At 40.9% G+C, this 27,362-nt stretch overlaps 1 protein-coding gene across 2 annotated transcripts in view; it reads left to right on the top strand.

Annotated features, from left to right (window-relative positions):
• The first annotated feature begins 11,223 nt into the window (after nucleotides 1–11,223).
• Nucleotides 11,224–27,362, top strand: part of STAT1 (signal transducer and activator of transcription 1) — a 42,805-nt gene continuing 26,666 nt past the window's right edge. Inside the window, exons 1-10 of one of the 2 annotated variants that reach the window (XM_070731953.1) lie at nucleotides 11,224–11,312; nucleotides 13,798–13,926; nucleotides 15,183–15,327; nucleotides 16,945–17,043; nucleotides 17,581–17,670; nucleotides 18,673–18,751; nucleotides 21,572–21,666; nucleotides 23,577–23,728; nucleotides 24,896–25,054; nucleotides 25,940–26,032. In XM_070731953.1, the coding sequence (XP_070588054.1) occupies nucleotides 13,799–13,926; nucleotides 15,183–15,327; nucleotides 16,945–17,043; nucleotides 17,581–17,670; nucleotides 18,673–18,751; nucleotides 21,572–21,666; nucleotides 23,577–23,728; nucleotides 24,896–25,054; nucleotides 25,940–26,032 (1,040 nt within the window). In that variant the 5' untranslated portion in view covers nucleotides 11,224–11,312; nucleotide 13,798. Of the gene's footprint in view, nucleotides 11,450–13,797; nucleotides 13,927–15,182; nucleotides 15,328–16,944; nucleotides 17,044–17,580; nucleotides 17,671–18,672; nucleotides 18,752–21,571; nucleotides 21,667–23,576; nucleotides 23,729–24,895; nucleotides 25,055–25,939; nucleotides 26,033–27,362 lie in introns of both variants that reach the window. The other variant, XM_070731952.1, reaches the window with a different exon arrangement.

Raw genomic sequence — 27,362 nt, 5'->3', positions numbered from 1 at the left:
CGTCTTGACTGTAGCTGTTAATTTGTTTAAACAAATATTTTATCTGGTTCAGGTAATGGTTTTACATGGCTAGAATGAACCTCATATACTGTACTAGTCAAACTTTCATTGATATAACTAAGTTGAATTTGCACATCACACACTCTTATTAATTTAATCTGATTTATCATATATATGTTGATAATTACATTATACATTACATTATACATTAAAATGTAGGGTTAATTTTGTTCCATTGACCTAACTACTTGTGGCTTATTCAGTTAAGATATTTTTCATTTCTAAAATTTAGATATTAAGATAAATTGATTTATTCAAACCTGATAATAAAAAAATATTTCATATGTGAAGAATAGGAAGTTTATTAAGTGCAACATTAATGCAGTATTTTCATAGTTTAATAGTTTAAGTCAGATGCTTAGTCCAATCCACATACAACAAAATTATGCTTTTTCAATACAGTAATACCTTGTCTTACGAACCTAATTGGTTCCAGGGGGAGGTTCGTAAGACGAAAAGTTCGTAAGACAAAACATTGTTTCACATAGGAATCCATTAATCCATTAATCTGTGCAACGAAAAAAAAAACACCAAAAAAAACGCCGCCGCCTGGCTGTCATCTTTTGAAACAGCCGGGGGTGCTTCCCAGCGTCCTCCTGAATCCGAACGCAAAACCCGAACTTCCGGGTTCGGCGTTCGGGAGGCCTCCGAGAAGCCCCCCGGCTGTTTTAAAAGGTGACAGCCGGGCGGCGGGGCTTCCCAGCGGCCTCCCGAACTTTTGCCGAACTTCCGGGTTCGGCGTTCAGGAGGACGTTGGGAAGCCCCCTGGCTGTTTCAAAAAGCGACAGCCGGGCGGCAGGGCTTCGCGGTGGTGGCGGGTTTGTAAGAAGAAACAAGTTCATAAGAAGAGGCAAAAAAATTTTGAACCCCGGGTTCGTAAGATGAGGGGTTCGTATCATGAGGTATCACTGTATATCCTAGATTTGTGATAATTCAATGTTTTTTACCAAATTGTTTACAAACAACAAAGTTTCAAAACAGCATATTATGGAAATTCAACAACAGTGTGATTGAAAATGAAACATCATATTGTAAATTTTTATTTAAAGCCAGGTTACTGTAATAACAAAACTAAATTAACAGTCAGCTGAAATCCAGAGTGCCCCTAGATGATCTAGTGTTCTCAGAAAGTGATGTTCCAAATCAGGAAATAAAATACTTTCCAGTATTTTAACTTGCAGGGGTCCCCAAACTTGGCAACTTTAAAACTTGTGGATTTCAACTCCCAGAATTCTCCAGCCAACATAGTTGCCAAACTTGAAGACCTATGTTGTATAGCATGTTACATTATTATGCTATATTTCTCCAATGCTATATTATGCTATATTTCTCCAATATTTCACAAAACTCTGATTTTATATAAACCCTTTCTAACTTTATTTATTGAGTTATTTGTTTGCTTGCTTGCTTATATTTATGGTCTCTCCAATCCACCCATTCTTACAATTCCCAATATCTAAAAATGTATTCAATTTTATTAAAACCATAGTCAATGTAAAAAAAAATTACAATCACATAATGCTTCTGTAGAACCAGGAATGGCAGGAATAACTGAGATCATAGTACACACTTCCTATAGTATTCTTCAACATGTGATGCCCTGAACTACTTACCTGTAATTCCAAGAACTTGGGTTTCTTAGTATTTTAGGAAACATTCAAACTAGTGCAAACTTATGTCTTTAATTTTTACAAAAGAAGAAAATCTCAATTATCTCTATCCTCTCCCCCCATGCAGTTTATATCCTTTGGAGCCTTTCTCCTTTTCTCTGTGCTACCCTATCTCTCAAGGTTAGCTACTATCTTTAGAGAAAAACCACTCTAGCAAAGGGGGTCTTTAGGTACTTGATTTCATTACAGGCCATTTTACTAGTCTTTGCAGAGGATGTCTTTATGGGATAATAAAGGGTCATCAGATAATAAACGAGTCTTTGGAGAGGGGCGGCATACAAATCTAATAAATGAATGAATGAATGAATGAATGAATAAATAAATAAATAAATAAATGAGATGATTTTGAGAGGTAAAGTAGAGAAGGGAGGTAACCATCTAATCTATGCCACGACAAACTCTTTGCCACGGGAACCTTCATCTAAATTTTACCATTGCTATGATAAAAGCATAAACTTTCACACAAGGGGTTTCTATATCAGGACATTCAGTTTAGTAAAATGTGTATGTTAACAGTTATGACTTCCTTACAAAAGCAGCAGCAATAGTAAGAAAGACAAATTTGCTATGAAAAGTCTTCATGGGATCTAAAGTGAAGAAGGATGCATAAACGGGAATGTATTTGGCCTTTTTAACAACATTCCTAACGTTTACAGCCATTTACAGTTTACACCTAAACACAAAGTGAAGCTGGTTTACTGTGACTTTCAAACAGGCCTGAAAATAGTTTAAAGCATGTTGCAGTGAGCCCAGCATTGGGCCCTTCAGGCAGGGAGAAAAGGGGTCTGGCATCTCTTTTATCATCAATTTGCCTGAAATTGGGATGAATTTATATTTTGAGTTGAAAATGCTACAGTAATGTATTGCTTTGGTTCTCAACTTTATTATTATAAAACAGCTAGGAGTGGTACAGCACAATCAACAGCAACTAAGACCTCATTGTACAAGACAATTATTAGCCATAGAAATAAAAACAACTCTTTTCATGAGCCCACAAAGCTTTAAATGCTGAGAAAGCAAAGTTGGCTGACTTTAGGGTGACTCTTTTGTGTCAAGTAGGTCAGATTGATTTTTCTCATTACTGTAAACTCTTTTGTGCTTCTGGAAAACCCCTTCCTTTTGCTATGATCAGCCAGATGGGAGGAGCCCTTCACGACCAACTGACTACAAGAAGCAACAGTCTGCAAGAAAGTGCTATCTTTGCCAAGGTTATCACCATCAAAGGGATCCCCACTTTCAGATGTTCCCATAAAGGTTATCTTCATCAACTGCGATTACAAAGTATTTCAATTTTTGCCACCAATTTGTTTTTAGACATAGCAGCTACATTCAGAACACTAAGGCAGCACAATGGGTAATAATGAAAGTAGTGAATTAGGAAAGTCCCAAGTGCTAATTGCTTCTCAGCTATAAATTTAAACTTTTATTTTCTCACAGGCTGTACTAGATGAGGCTGCACACCTGCTTGCATAAGCGTGTTTTCTTTCTGTTAAATAATCAACGGAGAGACCCACCCTTCTCCTACTCCCCATTCGAACTTTTGCTCCAAGTAGCAACTACCACAGCTGAAATCTATTACTCTGCATGGCTGTACATTATGCTATTTGAAGAATGTCTGGTTCACCCTGATCTTTCAGCTCCCATTATATTCAATGCTTGAATAGCAGAATTGGTCACGGGTCCAACTGCAAGGAATTTGGTGGTCTCCACCAGACAGGCCAGAATAGCAATGGTTCTATGCTCTTACAGAGAAGAAAGGAGTCTCTCCCTCCACCACGTGAACTGAGGGGGCAGGTTGAGGCACATACCAGACAAGTACTGAATATCCACTCTTCTTTTAGTTAAGAAGGGGGTGTACTAATTGGTAGCTGGTTCATTTTGAACACTGTGGCATCCTGGCATCTCTCCTGTCCTGGGAAGTGTCAAAACACTCCAACACGAATCCAAAAGCTGGGAAGAATAAACCCCTGGTACCAGTGACGGACCCAGATTGGATCCTGCAATACTTCCATGGGACACATATTTGCTTTCATTGCGATAGTCAAAACTGCCCAGTCAATCTCTGTTTAATTGTGAAACTTGAAGTGTTAGATATATAAAAGCTAGCTTTCTTAGCATTTAGAAATAGCAATGCATTTAGACTTATATACCACTTCATAGTGCTTTACAGCCCTCTCTAAGCGGTTTACAGAATCGGCATATTGCCTCCAACAATATGGGTCCTCATTTTACCCACCTCAGAAGGATGGAAGGCTGAGTCAATCTTAGCTTAATCCTTCCACCATTTAGTACAGTGGTTCAACCTTGTTTTGCCCATGTCCCACCTAAGCATCTCTGAAACCCTCAACTCCCCCCTCCCCGTAACATATAAGTCTTACTATTCAAAAAGTGAATGCCTACTGATGTGAACGAAGCCTAAAAAGGCCATTAACTTGGTTTAAGCAAGGTTCCAATTGCCCCTATTAAAAATCAAATTGTCCCCCTGTGGGGCATGGGTATTGGGAACCAGGAATTTAGTATAACAGCCTTGGATTGACATAGCTATGTGCTCCCAGGTTGTATGGCCAGTGGTCACACTGTCTGAAAATTATAAGAACTATAATGCAACATAGCTGGAGGGGCTAGCTGGAGGAAACATATCTTAGTTAGGACGCCACACCCCATTTCTCTTTACTGTAAGTTGAAGTTCAGTGTACATAAGCGCACCAGCGTGCCTACCATCCCTGTCCCAATGTTCCCTCTTATCAGTGCCCATCTTATGTATATGAACTATGTTATATCTATGTATATTCCCAATATGTACTTGACAAATAAAAATAAATAAAAATTTAAATTATAATAATAAATGGAACCAATTTAAGTTCCTGGGGCTACAAGTACAGGTGAAACTCAAAAAAATTAGAATATGGTGCAAAAATTCATTTATTTCAGTAATGCAACTTAAAAGGTGAAACGTAATATATGAGACTCATTACATGCAAGGCAAGATAGTTCAAACCATGATTTGTCATAATTGTGATGATTATGGGGTACAGCTCATGAAAACCCCAAATTCACCATTCCAGAAAATTAGAAAATTACACGTGATCAATAAAACAAGGATTGTACATAGTGCAATATCAGACCTCTGAAAAATATAAGCATGCATATGTACTTAGTTCGGGGCCCTTTTGCAGCAATTACTGCCTCAATGCGGCATGACATGGAAGCTATCAGCATGTGGCACTGTTGAGGTGTTATGAAAGACCAGGATGTTTCAATAGTGGCCTTCAGCTCTTCTACATTGTTCCGTCTCATGCCTCCCATCTTTCTCTTGCCAATGCCCCATAGATTCTTTATGGCGTTCAGGCCACGCATGTTTGTTGGCCAATTAAGCACAGTAATCCTATGGTCATTGAACCAGTTTTTGGTGCTTTTGGCAATGTGGTCAGGTGCCAAGTCCTCCTGGAAAATTGAAGTTAGCATCCCCATAAAACTCATCTGCAGAATAAAGCATGAAGTGCTCCAAAATCTCCTAGCAGATGGATGAAGCACAGTGGGCTGACACCAGCAGATGACAACAGAGTGTGTAAACTTCAAATTGGACTTCAAGCATTTTGCTATGTGTGCCTCTTCATTCTTCCTCCATATTCAGGGTCCTTGGTTTCCAAGTGAAATGCAAAAGTTTCACGGTCTGTGTTGATTTGGCCGCTACTGAAGCATCTTGGTCTTCCATATATAAGTATAATACAGTGGAACCCCGACATAAGAGCTGCTCTACTTAAGAGCAACTCGAGATAAGAGCTGGGAGGGGAGAGATATTTTTGTTCTACTTACAAGCCCAAATTCGAGATACAAGCGCCAAGGAGCTGTCTCCTGAAGCCAAACGCTAACTTCCGCGTTCGGCTTCAGGAGACAGCTGCGAAGCGGCGCGCATGTTTTAAAAGGTTGCAGCCGGCCTGGGGGGCTCGGGGGGGGGGGCTTGCAGCTTTCTTTCTTGCTCTTTTTCTTTCTCTCTTTTACCTTCCCTTCCTCTATTTCTTCTTTTCTTTCTCCTTCCCACCTTCTTCCCTCCCTCCCTTCACTCATTCCTCTCTTACTCTCCCCTTTCATAAGTTTCCTTGCTTCCTTCCTCTGTTCCTGTCCCTTCCCCCTTTCTTTCTTTCTTTCTTTCTTTCTTTCTTGCTTGCTCTTTTTCTTTCTCTCTTTTACCTTCCCTTCCTCTATTTCTTCTTTTCTTTCTCCTTCCCACCTTCTTCCCTCCCTCCCTCCCTTCACTCATTCCTCTCTTACTCTCCCCTTTCATAAGTTTCCTTGCTTCCTTCCTCTGTTCCTGTCCCTTCCCTCTTTCCTTCCTTCCTTCCCACCCTCCGTCCATTCATTCACCCATTCCTCTCTTGATCGCTTAAAGCTGGTCCCTGGTGCAAAAAGGGTTGGGGACCTCTGTCCTACAGGATTGGGTGGCAGAGAAGTTGAACATATGTAAATTTAAAAGTTTAAGAAAGTTTACAAGTTAAGTGAAAGAAACTTCATTATTCATTTATATGTACATGTACATTTCTTCATTAAAAACATGTCTTTCTGCATAATTTAGACTAACTTTGTGAGTTTTTTGAGGGCTGGAACCAATTAAAATTATTTACATTAATTCCTATGGGGAAAAGTCGTTCGAGATAAGAGCTGCTCGACTTAAGAGCCCAGGTCCGGAACGAATTAAACTCGTATCTCGAGGTACCACTGTATATGAGACTCTCTCATATACAGTGATCCCTCGGTTAGCGCGGGGGTTACGTTCCAAGACCTCCCGCGCTAACCGATTTCCGCGTTATACTGGATGCGGAAGTAAAAAACCTGCGCATGCGCGCCCTGGCCGCACATGCGCAGAAGGTGGAGCGACGCAAATTCGGAGGCTGGCAATGCAATGGTGATTTTTCCGGGCTCCTTGCCGCTACCCCCCGCCCGCCCGATTCGCCCCGCTCACCGTCATTCTTAAAAGCTCTGAAGGATGAAAGGAATGGAGAATTGCCAGAGCGCCATGAGAACAACAAACTGGAGGATGTGGATGGTGAACCGCGGGCCGCCTCGCCTACGCTCTCCGGACTGGCGGCGGCTGAAAGAGAGTCCAACCCGAGGGGCGCCGGGCCGAGAAGCGGCGATGCGGGCTGGCCGGCCCGAGGCGCCTCGACCCCGCGTCCTCCCCTCTGCTTTCCGCGGCGTTTGGTCTCGCCCGCGCCTCCGCTCCCTGCCATGTTGGATTGCACGGCCGGCGCCGGGGAGAAGTTGCAAGTTTAGTGCCTGTCGGGAGAGCGGGCGGAAGGTGCGAGGATTTCCCGGCTGGCTCGCGCGGGAGCCCCCTTCAGGAGTTGCTGCCGCCGCTCCGCAACCCGCTCGCGGCGCCCCCTCAGGTCGCCGCCCCGATGCGGCCGCAGTAAAGCGCGGGGGAGGCAGGCTGCTGCGCCGCCACCCTCCAGGAGACGCGGGGCCCGACCCCCCCAACCGCCCCCAGGCGAGCTTAAGAGAGGCAGCGGCGGAAACAACAGCCAGCAGCAACAGCAGCAGCCCCCGCCGCCGCGGAGGGTCTCCAACGTGGGCTCCCTGCTGCTCCCCCCTCGGCTCCCCCCCTTACCAGCCCCGCCGCGGAAGGCTCCATTCTGTTCCCTGCCGGCCCGATTGAGCGGCCGGCGGTCTCCATTCAGGGAACAGAATAAAAAAAAATTTTAAAAAAAAAAATTTTTTTTTTAAAATAATATTTTAATATTTTATTTTTTAAATAATATTTTTTGAAAAACCGCGTTGCAGCATTTCGCGCTAATCGAGAACGCGCAAGTCGAGGGATCACTGTATTACATTTCACCTTTTAAGTTGCATTACTGAAATAAATGAACTTTTGAACCATATTCTAATTTTTCGAGTTTTGAGTTTCACCTGTAAACATGTAAAGCGTGTTGTGAGCCATCCCGAATCCACGGAGAGGGGCGGCGTAGAAGTCCAATAAATAAATAAATCGCTAGAGAATATATAGTTGGAGGTTGGGTATTTTGCAGAACTCTTCCCATTTCCACAGGCATTTTCTTTGGCATTTGGGATAAGAAACAGATACATGTTTCTCAATAGGAATTTCAAGACTCTGGACTTATATCTATAAACTGGGAATTCTTTGTCCAAAAGTCTTACTGCCCCATACCTTTGGCATTACTGTATTGAATGGATATTTGTTAATGCCTTCATGTTTTTTATAATGAGTCCTTAATATACAGTGGTACCTTTACTTAAGAACGCCTCTACTTAAGAATTTTTCTAGATAAGAACCCGGTATTCAAGATGTTTTTGCCTCTACTTAAGAACCATTTTTTACTTAAGAACCCAAGCCGGGAAAAATCTCCCAGGAAATTTGAGAACGACACAAAGGCTGCGCCAATTTCCTGCCATTCCCCCTTTAATCCCGACCATCTGGGCTGCCAGAGGAGCCTTTTGGTGGCGCTTAAGGAGGTTTTGGCAGTCCAGAGCGAATGAAGCATTTTCCTTTCTCTGGGCGCTTGGACAGGGAATAAATCTCTGCCAGCGCCCAGAGAAAAGAAACACTCCCTTCGCTCTGGGCAGCTGAGGAGTCACCACAGTGAAGGAAAGGCTACAAAGTAAGCGAGTGAGAGGGGAGGGGAGCCCTTCAGCATGGGAAGGCAGAGGCAGCAGGTAGCAGCAGCAACAGCCAGTGTATCGGAGGCAGCCTCATGCTGGGTGTATTGGAGGTGCGTGTTCCTCCTCGCTGCCTCAGAGTCCCTCTTTAAAAAAAAAAACCTTAAAGTTTTGGATTTTTTAAAATTCCCCTCACCTCCTTCCTTCGGCAGTGACTGTCCTCCTCCTCTTCCCACCCAAATTCCGAGCTTTTATTTCTTTCCTAATGGGTTTGCGCTCATTATTTACTTTTACATTGATTCCTATGGGAAAAATTGCTTCTACTTAAGAACGTTTCTACTTAAGAACCTGGTCACAGAATGAATTAAGTTCTTAAGTAGAGGTACCACTGTATTCACTTGAGCAAGAAGATAACAGAAAAACTGGCTGATCTGTTGGTTCTGGTCAAGCAGACAAGGGAAGTCTAAACTTAAGCTTTGCAGTTTGCACGCTTTTCAAATCTGCTGGTATGGAAACTTACCACCTGATCAAGCACCAAAAGCAAACTGATAATTTACATACAGCATCCCCTTTAGGCGTCCCGTCAAGAGGGATCCCTGTGTGCGGTACAAAGAAGTCGCTTCGAAAGCCCCCATGCCCCCATCTATGGTCAAGCAGACAAGGGAACCGAAAACGCGCCTTCTCATCGATACCAATTTTCTGATTCCCACGTCTAAACAAGACCGTTATGGGACTCGCCGAATCTTAACGCGCCCAAATGGAGAGGGGGAGCTTTGATAAAGATGGCAAACATTTGCAAAGCAACGTGTGTGTGTCCCCCCTTCTGCCAAAAAGGAAAACCGCAAACCCGCCCCCTCCCTTCCAGACCCTTTTTAACTTTCACTTTCGTTGCCTCAGACTGCTTTCCGAGACCAGGCGTTCTTTCCTAGAAAACACGTGGCTAGGCTGTTCTAGATATAGCTCACCCCTCCTGCCGGAAAAGTCTTGTCAACGGCGACCGAGGATTCGCCTTCATTGGGGAAAAGAATAAAGAGGGGGGGGGGTCAAAAGATAAGCAAGAAAATGTTTATCTTGGCATGAATGTGTCTGTTGAGGGAAAGAGGGGAAGCGGAGCTTCCCGGCATCGTACATTTTATTTTATTTTATGAGAAATCAGGTGCAGGGTAGAAATAAAACCAGCCACGCTACAGTGGATGGCTATGGAGATTCTTAGTCATCCAAGGTCATGGTTGTCCCAAAGGTGTTTGTTTTTTTTCACTAGGTAACTGGACTTTCTGGGTTTTCTTTGAAGACGTTTGGCTTCTCGTCCAAAAAGCTTCTTCAGTTCAGCTGGAGCTGAACAAAACAAAACAACAAAACAAAACAACCAACCAACCGAGAAAGTCCCACTTGCCTCTTGGAAAAAAAGCACTTTTGGTACCACAGCAGATGCTGATAACCTTTCCCCAGCAGGCAAGGGGGACTAGGGTCGGCAACGTTCGTTAGCCTGGCCATGGGAGTTGTAGTCCAAGGCGCCGGACTGGTGGAGATGACATTGGTAATCCTCGAATGGTCCAGCATAGGAGTAGACAAAGTTGGCTCTTTTATGACATGTGGACTTCAACTCCCAGAATTCCTCAGCTAGCATGATTGGCTCAGGAATTCTGGGAGTTGAAGTCCACAAGTCATAGAAGAGCCAACTTTGCCTACCCCTGGTCTAGCGAAAGTAAAGTGTGCGAAGAAAATCTACACGGATCAATTTTTTCCGGTTTTTTTGCCCTGCGATTAAATTCAAAGTTCCACTTGGATTCTATGCACATTTGCTTATAAAGATATGTGGGAAAATTTAAGATGGTCAAAGTGTGAATTAGGATTTTGTGCAAGGGTTTTGGCGTAGTTATGAGGCCGATTTCAGTTGATTAAAAAAATCAAAGGGTAACATCGCTGCTTGAGGCTTGCAGTGTTTTTTCCTCTGACTTATATCACCAGATTCCAACCTGGGCACCTTTTAAGACTTCAACTCCAATAGCAAAGCTGGCTGAGTGATTCTGGCAATTGCCAAGTCCAAAGTCAACAGGTCTTAAAGCTGCCAAGGTTGGATGGAAACGTCTGACCTATATGACACTTTCTCCCTCAACCGAGTCTCAGGTTTAACAATTACCTCACAGCGATGTATTCTCCAAAGGCTGAAACTAAGGTGAACAATTACGTGCAGTTGAACTATTTTTTTAAATGACCTTTTAAATTAATTTTATTCATTTTTAAAGCAGACAGAAAAAAACAAGCGTGAGAGAAATGAAAAGTAAAGAGAACGTTTTTCATCTGGTCACTTTAAAATGCAATATTTTTTTAAAAATACAAAAGGCTTCGGAGCGTAACATAAGCAGACAGATAGATAGATCTGCCGCCTCAGACAGAAAAGTCTGAGAGGAAGGTCCAAATTCTGTTCGGAATGTAAGCCAAGCATTTGAAGACTTGATTCATAACCACTCCTTTTCCAAATGCCTGCCTGCCTGCCTGCCTGCAACTGTCTTGCATATGTGGCCGTTTCCTGCGCGCATCTTTCTAAAATAAGCGTTCAGCAAATCAGACCTAGAAGGTAATAGCACAGAATTCAATAGGATTTACGCCCAGCTGAAGCTGTATATAACAATGCAGGCCGAGGACCTTTTCAAATCGAGTAAAATACCGTTTACTTCTCAAAGGAAAAATTAAAACGATCGCTGAAAAATTATAACCCGCGCAATATTCTTTTCCTCGCTCGCTCTCTCCCCCCCTCCGTGCCAATTTGTAGAAAAACGGGGGGAGGGAGGACAACTCATCGTAACAGCCATCCCCCCTCCCCCTCGGACCGGTTTTGATTGGCTTACGCCCTCTAATAGCTTGTTGCGGATTGGTCTGTGCCCTACTTCCCGTTTAAGGGTGCTTTCGTTTTAGCAGACAGCAAGCTGGTGGGGGACGGTTCAGGATCCTCGGTTCTGGAAGCGCCAGGTAGATCTGCATTAAGTCTTAGGCATAAGCCTTCGTGCGGGAGCCTTTGCATGCCTCCCTCCCAGGTCTTTCACGCGTTGCATCTTAAGATCTGGAATCTGAAGCCCTCGAAATCTGAAACCCTCATCGGTCGCCAGGTGATCCATTTTCTTTCTTTCTTTCTTTCTTTCTTTCTCTCTCTCTCTTTCTCTCGCTTTCTTTCTCTCTCCCTCCCTCCCTTTTTCTGTTAGGATTGCTAAACTTGTTATTTATCAGCTGGGCTGTTGGAATTAGGGCAGGGGTGCAGACAGTTGTGTGAGAGTCGACACTGCCAATGTTTGCACTAGTTTGCAGCCTGGGCTGAAAAACGCTGGCTGTGAAGAAGCCAGAAGAAGTGACAAAGAATTCCCTAGAACAGAGAGAAAGAAAGAGAGGGAGGGAGGGAGATACAGAGGAAGAGATAGGGAAAGAGGGAGTGGCAGGGTGGGAGAGAGACAGGGAGGGATGGAGAGGGTGGGTAGGTAGGTAGGATAGAGAGATAGAGATATATTTCTTGTCCTGGCCAGAATTTTTCCTTGTCAAATTGGACAGAACTTAAGGGTCGCTTTGCCTTGTGTCCAATTTCTCTTGATTCTATGACCACACCATACCCTCCACTGTCCCCTGGAGTTTGCTCAAATGTATGTTGATGAGATCTAACCCTCTCATCCTTTCAAAGGCCCCCTCTCCTTTTGCCTTCTTCACAGATTAACAGAGATGGAAGGGACCTTGCAGGTCATCTAATTCCAACCCCCTGCCCAAGCAGGAGACCCTATATCTGCCTCTACCTAGGATCTTCAATCTTTCCCAACATCAGGGTCTTTTCCAATGAGCCTCTCCTTGTCATTTAAATGGCCCCAAAGTATTTGAGCTTAAGCTTCAGTATTACATCCTTCCAAAGGACAGCTAGAGTTGATTTGCTTTAGGATTGACTGATTTGATCTTGGAGTCCAAAGGACTCTCAAGGATCTTCTCCAATTCTATAATTCAGCTCTTTGTCCCTCAGCGTCTTTTGGTCTAAATCCCACAGCAGTTGAGATTACTCCTGGGGAAAAGCTTTGATTATATGTATCTTTATCAACAAGATGATATCTCTGTTTTTTAATATACTGTCTAGGTTTGCCATAGTTTTATTATCTCTTTTAATTTCATGGATGCAGTCACAGTCTGAGTGATCTTGGAGCCCAAGAAAATTAAATTAATTTTTTACTCGCCTACCTGAAATAACAATCTTTACTGGTAAACAGTTATATCTCAAGCTTTTTCATCAGGTTAGCCTGCAGCTGAATTTTGGAAATTATTTTTGAAAGTGGCTTTTTGACTGAGGAGGGGAGGGTATTTAGAATAATTTGGGGAAAAACATAGTAACATTTGGTCAATTACGTCATAAGTTGAGGACAGCCTGTAACTTGGTCCATATGACTGACACTAATATCATATGTGGTTTGTGTTGCAGGAACAAGCCTTATCTGTATGTGAGCAACAGTGCATGCTACTGTTTAAATGCGTAGTATTTATTAAATTAAAATCGATAAGGTTTGTATAGTAAATGATGCAAGTTTCCTAGCTGGATCAATATGACATAAAGTATAACACAATTTTGCTTCTGTTGGAATGTTGAGAAGCCAACCTTTTTGAATCCTTTCCTCTGGTACAGACAGCTTGATTAACTACAGGTTATACAAACCCTGAATCAATCATAGTCTGGGGCTGCAGTATGTGTTCTTCAGATGTATCGGAAGTTGCATATAAACAGGGCATGCTTATCATTCATTTATTCAATTTTTATTACACTGCATGCGACCATGTTCTTATAACTTAATTTGGGCACATCTGTATCTCATGATAAGTAAGGTTTGTTCTTAATCCACTGAGAGTGGTAGAGTGCTGTACTGCAGGCCACTGAAGCTGACTGTAGATCTGAAGGTCAGCGGTTCAAATCTCATCACCGGCTCAAGGTTGACTCAGCCTTCCATCCTTCCGAGGTGGGTAAAATGAGGACCCGGATTGTGGGGGCAATATGCTGGCTCTGTTAAAAAGTGCTATTGCTAACATGTTGTAAGCCGCCCTGAGTCTAAGGAGAAAGGCGGCATAAAAATTGAATAAATAAATAAATAAATAAATAAATTAAATTGATTGGATTTTTAATGATTATTTTTCCTTTATCTTACAATTCTCTTGTATTAAGAACTTTCAGAGCTAATTAGGCTTATTTCCAAATAGGCCAATTCTGGGAGCAAATAATGGGTAGTGATAATGTATGCTGACCTCCTCACATAAACAGTGGTTAACATTAATGAAAGAGAAAGAGGATTTTTGTGTGTTAGTGTGGTATGGCATTATGTAAATAGGAAAGGAGGAAATGTGCTTTCAGATAGTTCCTTAACTAATTGAAAATTTTGCTGATTGCAAGGAAGAATAAATAAGATCTACATTTAATTACATAATTGTGCATTTGATTCCACAGAATGAGTCAGTGGGCCAAACTGCAACAGCTGGATTCTAAATACTTGGAACATGTGCATCAGCTATATGATGATACTTTTCCTATGGAGATCAGGCAATACTTGGCACAGTGGCTAGAAAGCCAAGATTGGTAAGAGTCTTAATTTGTGTAAACTATATTAAAAAAAATAAGGCTATGATTCTAAGCAGGAATAAGATGCAGTCAGCAATCATGAGAAGTTAAATTATTTCTATAGAAACTAATGGAACTTTGCTGAGGAAGTAAATTTCATTGGATTATGCAGTCTCATATTTTATATTCTTAAATATTGTGAATGAAGAAATGGGAAGCTATATTCTCAATTTCATAACAGCACAAAATACAAAAATTCTGAACCATGTGTGCATGTTGAGGAAAGTGCTCAGCTTGAACAACTGGTATAAATCAGCATTTTGTTTCACTCAAGAACTCTAAGAGCAGCATATTTAAGATAAATTATATTCAGTTACACTGCAATTCCACTTTAAATCTTGGACTCTTTTGTGGCTTGTCCAGTACTTCAGAATTTGTCTGGAGTTACAGTTTGCACATATAATTCCTGTTCGTATCTTGATTGTGGAGAAAAAGAAAGTATGGATCATTGACATTGCAATCCCAGGGGACAGCAGAATTGAGGAGAAGTAGCTAGAGAAATTAGTGAAATACGAAGATCTAAAAATCGAGCTGCAACCACTCTGGCATAAGCCAGTGAAAGTGGTCCCCGTGGTACTTGGCACGCTGGGCGCAGTGCCAAAGGATCTCAGCGGACATTTGAAAACCATCGGAATTGACAAAATCTCCATCTGTCAATTGCAAAAGGCTGCTTTACTGGGATCGGCAAACATAAGTCGCCGCTACATCACGCAGTCCTAGGTGCTTGGGAAGCGCCCGACTGGTGATGAAATATGAAATCCAGCATAGTGATCTTGTTTGCTGAGTTGTATTGACATAATAATAACAACAACAACAACAATAATAATGATAATGGTAGTAATAATAATAATGATGGTAATAATTTAATAATAATAGTGTGATTGTTATTATTGTTATTATTATTAATTAGATTTGTACATGCAACTGAATTAGAAATACTGCCATTGTCCCTCATGATATTCCATTGCTGCTCAACCAGCTGGGTTCTGTTACTGGTACAGTACTCTATATTGTTCATGTGTATTCACTATGGATTCCCCCGCCAGATTTTGAATACCTTGGGGACTATTGTAAAGTTGGGTCAGTTTGTGACTGCTAATCTAAGCAAAAGGGCAAAGAAAAATAAATCGGGTTTTTCAAGCGTGTTGGGGTTTGTGCAGTATAAAGAGATGGAAGATATGCTAATGCTATTGTTCGCATGCTTCCTCTTCTAGGGACCATGCTGCTGAAGACTTTTCATTGGCTACGTTGCTCTTCCAGAATCTCCTGTCACAGCTGGATGATCAATATGGCCGTTTTACTCAGGAGAACAATTTTTTATTACAACACAACATTAGAAAGAGTAAACGAAACCTCCAGGTCAGTGCACAACAGCATTTTCTAATTTGCCTTTATGAAAATATCTGAGGATAATTCTGTTGATAGTGCGTGGATTATTTCTACAGTGTAATGAAAGGAAGCTTTTAAATTTTTTTGCTGTGCCATCCCAAGCAGAATATAACAATGAGTCTGTGAATAAGTCCTTCCCTCCCCTCACTCAATTCTTGTTAGTGTCCTCATTATAGCTACTATCTTCTATCACATCTTTTTCTGGAAGAAGAAAGGGAACATGTGTGTTCATATAGCTTATAATTCTTAATTACAGTTGTAAGCTTCTGAGTCTTAGGTGTTTTATTCTTCTATGTCATTTTTGTTTGACATATTTTGCAGTGTAGTTTCTAATAACTACCTCCATGTGTGATACACGCATTTATCATCATCATCATCATCATCATCATCATCATGAAGAAGGAAATTCCAGCTGAATTAGCTGGATGGTGGGAAGCTAGATCTTACTTTTGTGTCTCTAAATTTTTTTTCTGGTACGACAGACACATTTCTTTTTCGGCCTTAAATTTGAGGAGCTGCTTTTTAAATAAATGCAGTAGCAGAAAGCATTTCTGTGGAATATCAAGTAACACTTCTCCGGTTTGAAGGATGTCTTAGCTTAGTAGTGAAAAAAAGTGATACTAGGATTTACAAATATGTGATTTGTAATCGAATTTTGACACCCATTTCTTTAATGGAAATAAATAACGGAGAGTGTAGAATAGAGACCTGCTTTGACAGTAGTGAGCATATTAAAAAAAATACTGGAAGTCCCCAGGGTGGATTTGATTTAAATCAAGTCAACGTAAATCATGATTTAAATCACTAATGAAAAGGCTTGATTGAAATTAACCCGATTTAAATTATAATTTTTAAAAGAGCAGCTGTCATCTCTCCCATGGCTGTTCCTCTTCTGACCCGCTGTTGACTCACCAATAGTCCCATTCACTTTAATGGGACAGCTGGCGATGTGGCAGAGGCATAACAAAGTGAGGGAGGTGGAAGGCAGCAGGTGAGTGGATGCCCACTAACAGGTGCTGCCATGATGGATCTGAAATGACAGGTGCTCTATTTATAAGCTGCTTAGAAGGTTTCACTTTCATTTTTACTGCTCGCCCTTCCTCCTCACACTTAGACCCTGGTGGTACAGATGCATTTCTCTTCAAACTATCAAACTGATTGTAGGGTACATAGATTTGCAAAACAGTGGGATAAAGAAATATTCCTGAACTTTGTTTTATGATTTATCTCATATTTACCATGAAATTGTGTGAATGCATCAATGCAGTGCATGTTATCTCAGCTTGCAGAGCTTGGATTCATTGAATGAGTTTACCAAAAATGTAATTATTGCAGAATATACACACAGTCTCATGCTACATAGCTAAGCTTCATTCATGCCAAATCAACTAAATTATTAATGTATCTTAAATAGAAAACTATATTTAGATAGATTTTTACTCCAGAAGCATTTTATTAAAATAAATTTGATTAAAAAAATAAAAAATACAATTTAAATGGGGGGGGGGATTCATTTTTTAAATAATTATATCAACAATATTTATCCACCCTGGAAGTCCCTCATTCCCCTTTTATGCTATAATCCAGAATACCTTTGTGGAAGAACCCATGTACATGGCCTTGATGATCTCCAAATGTCTCCAAGAAGAAAGGAATATCCTTAAAGCTGCAGAGGCCACAGATCAGGTAGGCTGTCCTCTCTATGCCTGGAAAAGAGCATCCTGTATTGAACATTGTGTAGTTTCAATGTAGATCAGTGATGGCTAAACTTTTCCGGACTGAGTGCCCAAAGCGCATGTGCGTGGCCAAACCCCCCAAAAGCAATGCTCATGTGGGCCCCATGCATGTATGCACATGTACCTCCCATGCACATGCTCTGTGCATGTGCAGCTGAGACCCAAAGACGAGCTGGCTGGAAGAAGGCGTTCGTGCATGCACGGCGAAGCTGAACTGGGGCAACGGCACACATGCCCACAGAGAGGACACTACATGCCACCTCTGGCACACGTGCTAGAGGTTCGCCATCACGGGCATAGATCATGCACTTCACTTTCTAATTTTAACATGTCTACCCAACTTAGAATTTTCTCAGAATGGAAAGCAAGGAACCAACCCAAGAAAGGTCATGAAATATTCCTGCTGTGCAGATTTGCCTTATTAGAGGGGATTCTACATCATGATATATTCAATTCCTGATGTTTTTTCCCTCATTTCAAATTTCAGATGCAAACGGACAGTGTGCAAAATACTGTGCTGCTGGGCAAAGTGAAAGAGTTGGATGGAAAAGTCACAAATGTGAAGGATCGTGTCATAGTAAGACATTACTATTACATTACTATTAGTAAGGCATTAAAAGAGTTGGCCCTTGGAAGCTGTTTATTTTTTTGCTATATCATAACCCCAAGGGGAACACAGTGTTTGTTCAGATGCAGAGACTGGGGGTATATGCAAAAATAAGCTACATTGGAGAACGATTTGAGTGGTTGTCTGGGAACAGTGGATAGATTTTAGTCCCCCAATGCTATTATCAAAATCTTGCTATTGCTATTGTCACATGACAAAACTTGTTGAGTAGTCATATTTTTTATGCACCAGTTGATTGTGGGACACTCATAGAGGTAGAAAAGAGATACATTTAGCTGCATAGACTATATATTAATGAATTGAAGGGGGGGGGGCAATATACAAGTTATAAAAGTAGATATTAAAAGTATTTGGTTATCAGATCATGCCCCACTATTGGCAGAATTGGAAATAGGTCAGGAACGCAATCAAAGAATTTGGAAATATAATGCACCACATTGGGTGGTGGGCACATTTCACTATGCACTGGTTTGTGTGTAATATAAACTTGTTAAAAATTAAATAAAAAATTAAATAAAAAAGAAAAGAAAAGAGATACATGTACCAGCCTTCTCCAGCTTATGAACTTAGTTGATGCCTATTACAAGGTAGCATTTGCTAGAGATCTTGAATTTAAATCTATCCAAATCTGGTTGTTGTTTAGACAGCAGCAGGTTTTCTATTCCTGGTTATTCCAGTGAATATTTTGGTTTACCTGAGACAAAAGGACTCTTTGGTTAACATCTGTTACTCTGCTAAGCCTGAAGATTCACTGGTCAGCCTTGCTTTGGTCATATTTTTTGACTCAACCTATCTTAAGACTTTGTCATAAAGATAAACTAGGGCAGCAAAGACCTATTTTGATAACAGTGTTGTGAAATGAATCATTGAAGTCATTACATTTCTTTTCATAAATACCACCGTTTTGCATTAAGTGATTTTGAATGTCTGATGAGCTTATTTGTTGTCTAGGAAATAGAGCAAATGATAAAAAATCTCGAGGATGTTCAAGATGAATACGATTTCAAATGTAAAACCTTGCAAGTCAGAGGTAAGGAGGCAGTTTCTAGCCTTCTGTTGTTTCTTATGTTAGACATTGTTCCATGACAATGAAATTGTGTCCAGTTGAAGTCTTAGTCTGTTAAGCATTTGTTACAGGCTTGGTTTTCATTTTGTGAAAGTCCAGATCTTACAAACATCAAGATCTGCCGCTTGCGCTCATATTGCCCCAAATCATCCTACCTTCCTTTGGTTCCCCTCCATGTCCACTTGTGTTAGATTGCTACCCCCATCCTCTCCCAGCTGTTTGTTACCTGGGGATAGATTGACTGTAATAGAATTGATACAAACTCCCAACATTTTCCTTTGAGCTTAGAACAACACAACTCAAAATATCCCAGTTTCGTGTGTTCAACTGGAATGAAGCTAGAATTCTTCTTAATACTGTTCCATGGAGAATTCCAAACAAGCTTTTCGTTTATTTTTCTTCCTGAGTCAAAGCAAACAATAAAAGCAGTAGCTAAACTCCTTTTGTTGAATGTTTTCATTGCCTAAGACGATCCCAACAAATAGTTGGAGGTGCGGTAAAGCAATTTACATATTGGCCAATTCAGGTTATAAAATCGGAACTCAGTTCAAATAGTTTCAGTAGTGTTACTAGAGCTAAGCCAAAGTACCATTCAGAGTTATAGCATCAATTCTCTCATCAAAGCCACAAAGGCTTTGATGAAAGACAACCAGGTTTGGTTAACATAAAACAGGCAAAAGAATTTAAGCACAAAGAATGAGCCATGTCAGACCTGCCCCAACTTTAGTCTCTAGTAAAGAAAGACCCTCGACTCCATATGGTTGAAGTGATAGGTTCTTTCACTAAAATTATAGTGAAAGTTAAGCTAGATCTGAGCATTCCTGGCCTTCATCCCTTGACCAGTTCCTTGGTGTCCAATGGTATGCCATTTTGATGTTTTGGGAACTGCTTGGATGCTTGGTGCTTCTCGATCAGTAGCGGGTTGTTACTGGTATGCCCCATACCATAGCTCCGGTAGCGAAAATGGAGCTGCGTGCATAGCTCCGTGTCTCTGGTGTGCGTGCACGTCCGAGTGAGATTTTGCTTCTGCGCATGCACAGGAAGCAAAATCTTGTGAGGGGGATGCATGAAAGAGAGAGGGAAATTTTGGTGACTTTTTGCTCCTGCACATGCGCAGAAGCAAAAAAAACCCCACCGAAATCTCAGGTGTGCGTCCCCTTGTGAGATTTTGCTTCCTGCGCATGCACAGAAGCAAAATCTAGCTCAGATGTGCAAAGACGCCGGGAACACACAGTTGCACGTGCATCGCAGTGGTAGCGGCATGATATGGCACAACCCCCCCCCCCACTCTCGATGTGGTTTCACATTCTGTTCCCAGGCCAGTTATCCTGGCAGCTGACTTATTCCAATTTGGCAGCTCTGATATTTGACAATGTGTCTCCTCTCTTGCCATTTGTCGTCTTATTTCCATGCCTGAACTTTATTACTCTAAATTCCTTTCCCCCTCTCCTGCATTTTAGAAAAGAATAGAATTCTTTATTGGCCAAGTGTGATTGGACACACAAGGAATTTGTCTTTGGTGCATATGTCACTGTGTACATTAAAAAAAAGATGCATTTTGTCAAGAATCATGAGGTACAACACTTCATGATTGTCCTAGGGTACAAAGAGAAGAGAAGAAGCAGAAGATGGCAGATCTAAGTAACATTGTCATCAAAAGTTAACACAGCAAGGTGTAACCCTTCTGAACATTATTGAATCCAGTGGTTTCCCTGTATTCCATCTCCCTCCAGTTTCACTCTATGGTCTGCAGCTTGGATTTTGCTGGGGTCTGATTCTGCAGAGCTTCAGATCCCATCATTCCCAGGATGGGAGACATATCTAATCTCTGGTTTCAGCTTGTCAGAATACATGGGATCTTGCTTTTTATTGCTAATTTTAGGCCTTGACTCTAATGTTTGAAATACCATAAGTAGAACCTCTTCTAAATGCTTCTGATCACAACCAAATTGGGTTCCGACCAAAAAATTCACAAACCTTTTGAATCTGGTCACGAACACATATTTGGGTGGCAATAAAATGTGGCCGCAACAGATTTTCCCTTCCGTGCTATTTATTTTTGTAAGTGCCAATCAACAGCAACCTTGTGTGGCTCCTGTATTAATTGTGTATTAATTTGGGTTAGGTTCGGGTCATGACCAAATTGAGTTGTGACCAAAGATATGAAATGAATTATGGTCATGACCAGAGGTTCTACTCCATTCTAGATCCTCTTGTGGGGATCTAGAAGATCACATGTTGGGGAGTTGCAGATCATCAATATCTGAAATGCTGCAAATTGTCTATCCTTGGCCTAGATTTAAGTATGTTTCTCCCCTAATGCTTTGCTTTTGTACATAGACATTCCTAGTGTCTTGCCCTTTGGCCAGGTAACCTTATAGGTAGTCTTTGGCTTTACACCATTTATTTAGTGACTGTTAAAAGTTAGGGACTTATGACCAGTCCTTTCACTTAACTATCACAACATCCCTGCAGTCACATGGTTGTGTTCTGGGTGCTTGGTAACCAGCTCACATGACAATTGCAGCATCTTGTGGTCACATGATAGTCATCTGTGACATTGCCCAGCCAGTTTTGAACAAGCAAAATCAATGGTGATGCTGGCAGGGAAGGTTACAAGTTGTGATTACACCACTTCTCACCTAAAGAACTCTGGCCAACAAAAGTAAAACTCTGTGTGGTCAGGACTTTGATATTGTTCATTGGATTATTTCCTTTCTTTTTACAGTTCTGCCATTTTAAATATAAAAGACATATAAAGTTCTGGATTGATCTTTTTTGCAGAATGTGAACCCAACAATATGATGACCCATGAGGAGCATAAAAAGGAGCAAGTACAGCTCCACACCATGTACCTGCAGCTTCACAGTAAGAGACAGGTGATGCAGTTAGTTTCTTTGGAGAGCCGTGATTGTTCATTGGTCTAAATAGCAATTTTTTTGTTTCCCCTCCTGATGGTTGAAGGCCAAAGTGTTTGTGAGACAGTGCTGTATAATAGTTAAAGAATAGGACCAAGGAAATTCGAATTTATCAAGAGCTTTGGAAGTTACTGGGTGCCTTTAAAGCAGTCACTGCCTCTCAGTTCCCCACCTTTCTAATGCCATGATCCCTTAATGCAGTTCCTCATGTTGTGGTGACCCTCAACCACAAGTCTAGCGCCAATTCTCCCAATATTTCTTCAAACCTTCTCAAACCCCTCTCCCCCAAGGCACAGACACACACACATACACATCAGAATTTGCAGACCACAGGCTGAGAATCACTGGTATAGAGGGTAAGTTGTCCTTGACTGAGATAAGCTAGGTCAAAGCAACATTTAAATGAAAAAAAAAAACAGGGCTTAAGTAAAAGAAAAAAGCAGAGGTAATATGAAAGCAGTTCAGGCTGTTCAGCTCCCTAATTCATTTGAACATGGGGACAGGGGCAATAAAGCTTAATTAGACTTGCAGTAGTCTATTAGCTACAGCTAGTATTTTAAAAAGTAGTTTAGCCTTCCTGTGGCATTGATTTCTTGCTTTCCTCAACATGGTAGAGTTGACAAGTATAAATTTAACAGTCATTCACTTTTCCTTCCCTCTGACTTCCATTCCTATCTTGTTTATTATTATTATTATTATTATTATTATTATTATTATTATTATTAATTAGATTTGTATGCCGCCCCTCTCCGTAGACTCAGGGAGGCTCACAACAGCAATAAAACAATTCATGACAAATCTAATAATTTAAAAACATTTTAAAAATCCCCGTTATTAAGCAGACATACACACAGACATACCATACATAAATTGTATAGGCCCGGGGGAGATATCTCAATTCCCCCATGCCTGGTGGCAAAGTTGGGTTTTAAGGAGTTTACGAAAGGCAAGGAGGGTGGGGGCAGTTCTAATCTCCGAGGGGAGCTAGTTCCAGAGAGTCGGGGCCGCCACAGAGAAGGCTCTTCCCCTGGGACCCACCAAACGACATTGTTTAGTCGACGGGACCCGGAGAAGGCCAACTCTGTGGGACCTAATTGATGTCACTACACAACATCCAATGCTGCTTTGGACCACCACAGTTTTAAAGAAAATTGAAAAGCTTTGTAGGCTGACCTCTAGTTCCTCTTATTTATTTATTAGCTATGTATTTCACAATTCAGCCAAGAACTGTCAAGTGCTTCTTCCTTGTGTTATTTCTACACAACAGCTGTATCAAGTAGGGTGTGGAGGGTTAAATCTGCAGCCTGCCTTTTGGATGCATTTATTACAACACAAGTATGTCCCTTGGCTAAAGACTACAAGGGGTGCCGATTTCAAGGCCCATAGGCCAGATCTGGCCTGCAGGGTGCTTAGATCTGGCCCATGGGGCTGCCCTGGAAACAGTGAAGGATCAGCCCTCAGTGCCTCTGCCAGCGAAAATGGAGCTCGCACGGGCCCTCTGAGCTCCCTTTTCGCTGGCAGAGGGCTGCAGGAGGCCATCACAGCCAAAAACTGAGCTTGGAAGTCCATTTTCACAGGCGCTCCAACATAAGTGATGTCAAGTTTTCCATGCTCACCCTGTTCCCTGAATCCATATACAATTGTTGTAGTCCAGGGATGTCAAACTCATCAATGAAACCATGTTTGACACCTCTGGACTACAACATCTTCCTATATTCTAGGAAATTCCCACTGTGCCTCATGTGAATGTTAGAATTCTTTTTTATTTTAATTGAAGAGATACATTCCTTGACATTTCAAATGGATCTTGCCAGGATCGATCTAAAAGTAGGATAATAGTTTGAATATGTTTCTTACTGGATTCTCTCTAGGATGTGCTACACTTGATATCCACTTCGTTGCCTATGATTGAAAATACCCAAAATGCTCTGATAACAGAAGAGCTGGTTGAATGGAAGCGTCGACAACAGATGGCTTGTATTGGCGGCCCACCCAATGCCTGTCTAGATCAGCTTCAAAACTGGTAGGTCTCTGAAGCATAGCAAGTACAATCGGGAATTTTCAGAATTAATTCAACCAGAAGTAGGAAAGAAAACTATCTGATCTCAAAACTTATACTTTCTTGAAGTGTTGGAATTCTGCTATTCCTCTCTTCTTGTTATATTTGTGAGTTTTCCACATTTTTAAAAAAATATGTAGGTTACATTCTTCTATTGATAAAATGCACTGTGTGCCTTTGAGAATTATGACACTGTTAGAACTGGGAGAGCCAATGGTAACAAGGTCGGCCAATGAACAGGCATAGCAAATAAATCAGCCAATGGGAGCTTAAACACTTGTGAATTTGTGCAGAGAATCGAAACTGAGTGGCTCAGTCCACTCTTCTCTCAGCTCGCTCTGTGCTCTACTGAAATGAAACTAATTCTCTGCTGCCTGCAATTGCTTGAAGAAGAATCTGCATTGGTAAAGACTCATCTTTTATTCTTGTATATAAAGAAGTTTCTTGTTTAAATTAATCCTGCTCCGTCAGTCTGCCTGTGTCTGCTTTCTGGATTTAATTTTCTGCAACAAACTCTGATAGACATTTGGATTCCAACACACTTGCAATGCTACCAGGTCTAATACTTCTCAGCAAATGTTCCAATAGTTGCATTTCTGCAGCAGGGCAAATTTCTTGGTTCATGTCCCTAAGATGTGGACATTAATAATGGTTGAAAGACTTAGGGAGTACTACTGATATAGAATAGAGTAGAATTCTTTATTGGCCAAGTGTGACACACAAGGAATTTGTCTCAGTGTACATAAAAGAAAAAAATACATTTGTCAAGAATCACGAGTTATAACACTTAATATGATTGTCATAGGGATCAAATAAGCAATGAGGAAACAATATTAATAAGAAGTTTACAGTCATAAGTGGGAGGAAATGGATGATAGGAATGATGAGAAAAACTAGTAGTAATAGTAGTGCAGACTTAGTAAATAGTTTGACAGTGTTGAGGGAATGAAGTGGAATCCATGATCCAAACAATTGAATATGGATTCAAGCATACCATGAATGCTCTGAGATATGTGTCTCAAGACCCTTGTAAAGACCGTTGCCCCTAGACAATTAAAGATCGCTGGTTTCTGTGCTTGTTACCCCAAGGAGAAATGTAGCAATGGTCACATACAATCATTGTAATGATAGGTTTACTACGGTGGCTGAGAGCCTTCAGCAGATTCTTCAACAGCTTAAAAAACTGGAGGAGCTGGAACAGAAATTCACCTATGATACCGATCCCATTACCCAACAGAAGAAAGGGCTGTATGAGTGGACATGGAATCTCTTTAAGAAACTCATTCAAAGGTATGTTTTTTTCCTGTGTTAGATGGGTCAGAATGGGCATTTCCTTGTTTAGAAAAATATATTTCATCTTCCCATCCAAGCTGAGGAATCTTTTATCTTAATAATTAAATAATTTGGTTGAAATATGAGCAGTCACATTATTCCCAGAAAGTCTGTGCGGACCACTGTAGTGAAATATTTTTTGTCTGAAATCGTGCAGTTTTGTTTAAATTACATTAATTTATATTTGCATCAAATTTAAAAGAAATTGAAGGGTGTCTCCTACTGCCAGAGTTTTCCTCACAAACTCCAGAGAGTCTTGAAAAACTCAGAAGGCTAGAAGAAAAATGCCAAAGAGTTGTGATGGGATGGACCAGGCTTCCCCAACCTAGACAAAAATTTGTGGATTAAAAAGATTTGTTTAGAGCAGGGGCATACAAGCACCCGCAGGCTACGGCCCAAATGGGCGTGGACCAGGACACATGCCCACCTCAATTCACACGAGTGCTGGGCTGGCAAGCATGCGCATACACATCAGCACACCACTCATGTGAATCGAACTACGTACAGGCCAGCTTGCACAGCTGGGTTTCCTCCCCCAACACTCAGCAGGGCCACCCAGCTGCAAAAATTGAGAACAGCTGGTTTAGAAAACCATGAAAATATATTAATACAATTTGATTTAAAACTATATTTTATTTTTAACTATTTAGAGATTATTGTTTATAAATTTTGTTCCCAGATGTTTATTCACAAAAAAATAATTTAAAAAAAAAACCTTTTGCCTCTATTTTTTTTTAATGTTCACATTTGCATTATAGAAGATTGGGGATCTGTTCATTTTTGGCATAATGTTCTATTCCCCTTTCAAAACAATTCAACCATAATTTTTTTTCTTCTATCCAGCTCCTTTGTTGTAGAAAGACAACCTTGCATGCCTACACATCCTCAGAGACCATTGGTTCTGAAGACTGGAGTACAGTTTACAGTAAAGTTGAGGTAATTTGTTTTATACCTGATGTGATTCATTTATGGTGGTTTTTTTTTAAACAAAAACTTTAAAGGAAGTGATTAATTCCAAACTAAAGTAAAAGGAAAGACTCCCTCAAGTCAAGTTTGATCAATGGAAGTTTACCAAAATGGTTTGCTACTGCTTTCTTTCAGAATATTTTTATGGTTTCCTAGTTTAGCCAATTAGAAAGAAAAAATACGCTGCATCTTAACAACATACTGAAGAAAAAGTGTTTCTCATCAGAATGTTATTTTAAATTGAATTTGTTGCGCCCCCTCAGGACACTAGAGTTACCTCAGGAACATCCCTAATTGGCCAGAGTGGGAGCTGTGTGGAAGTGGGAGTTTAGAGGCTTTCTATTGGTTGACGCATCTAAAAGAGTTGCCAGACACAGCAGAGGCTGCTGGCTATTTTCCCTACTGAACTGTCACTTTTTGCTGTTGCTCTGTTACCCTTAATAAAGGCTTGTTGGTTCTTGATCCATCTTGCCTCAGTCATTATGTCCGCACTCTTCCGACTTAACAGAATTGCCAATTTAGGGCATATTAATGTTTACTTAGATGTAGATTTTGCTTGAGACCTGATTCTGCATTCTGCTGTTTTCTTCTATTGAAGATATTGAAATACTCAAGTTCTGGTTCTTGGGCTCATTTCATAATTGGCACCACACCTCAAGAAGAGAGAGATCTTAAACTGGAATCATAAAGGCTGGATTTTATAAAACACATGAAACCAAAATGAAATATAGCTTTATAATCTTATCCGTGCCATGGGATAGAATTCTTTAACTATTTATATGGAAACAAGACTCAATTGTCTCCCATATGATTTTAGTAGATGCATGTAGGGTTGCATTGAATGAATTTGCATGCAGAGCTCTTACTCATGTTAGCTCAAACTAGGTCTGGCTTCTGTAGTTATAAGTAAAATATTAGGTTGGTGTGCACCTTACGGCTTTTCAACTCAGTGGTGCCTCCTCTGATGACAGATGCTTCTTGAGGGGTCATTGGTGCTCTCTGAGCCTGCTTGTTTTCTTGCATATGTTTCATTATGCAATCTAGGTAACATCCATCAGTGCTAGATGTTAACCTAGTTTAGATAATGAAATATCTGCAAGAAAACAAGCTCAGATGACACTAAGGACCCCTCATGTCAACCCTGAGCTACAAATAGCCTCCTTTATTAAGTAGTTAAATCTTGTAAGAATGGGAGAGGCAATCTTTCTACAACTCTACCCATAGTCTTCACCACCTGTTAACACTCCCCCTCAAAAAATTATCATTTTACTTGCTTCCATTTATGTCTACTGTGATCTTC

Source organism: Erythrolamprus reginae, chromosome 1 (genome assembly GCF_031021105.1).
Source record: "Erythrolamprus reginae isolate rEryReg1 chromosome 1, rEryReg1.hap1, whole genome shotgun sequence".
Taxonomy (NCBI): Eukaryota; Metazoa; Chordata; class Lepidosauria; order Squamata; family Dipsadidae; genus Erythrolamprus; species Erythrolamprus reginae.
Note: the sequence above shows the minus strand (reverse complement) of the source record. Positions and strands in the feature narration are given on the sequence as shown.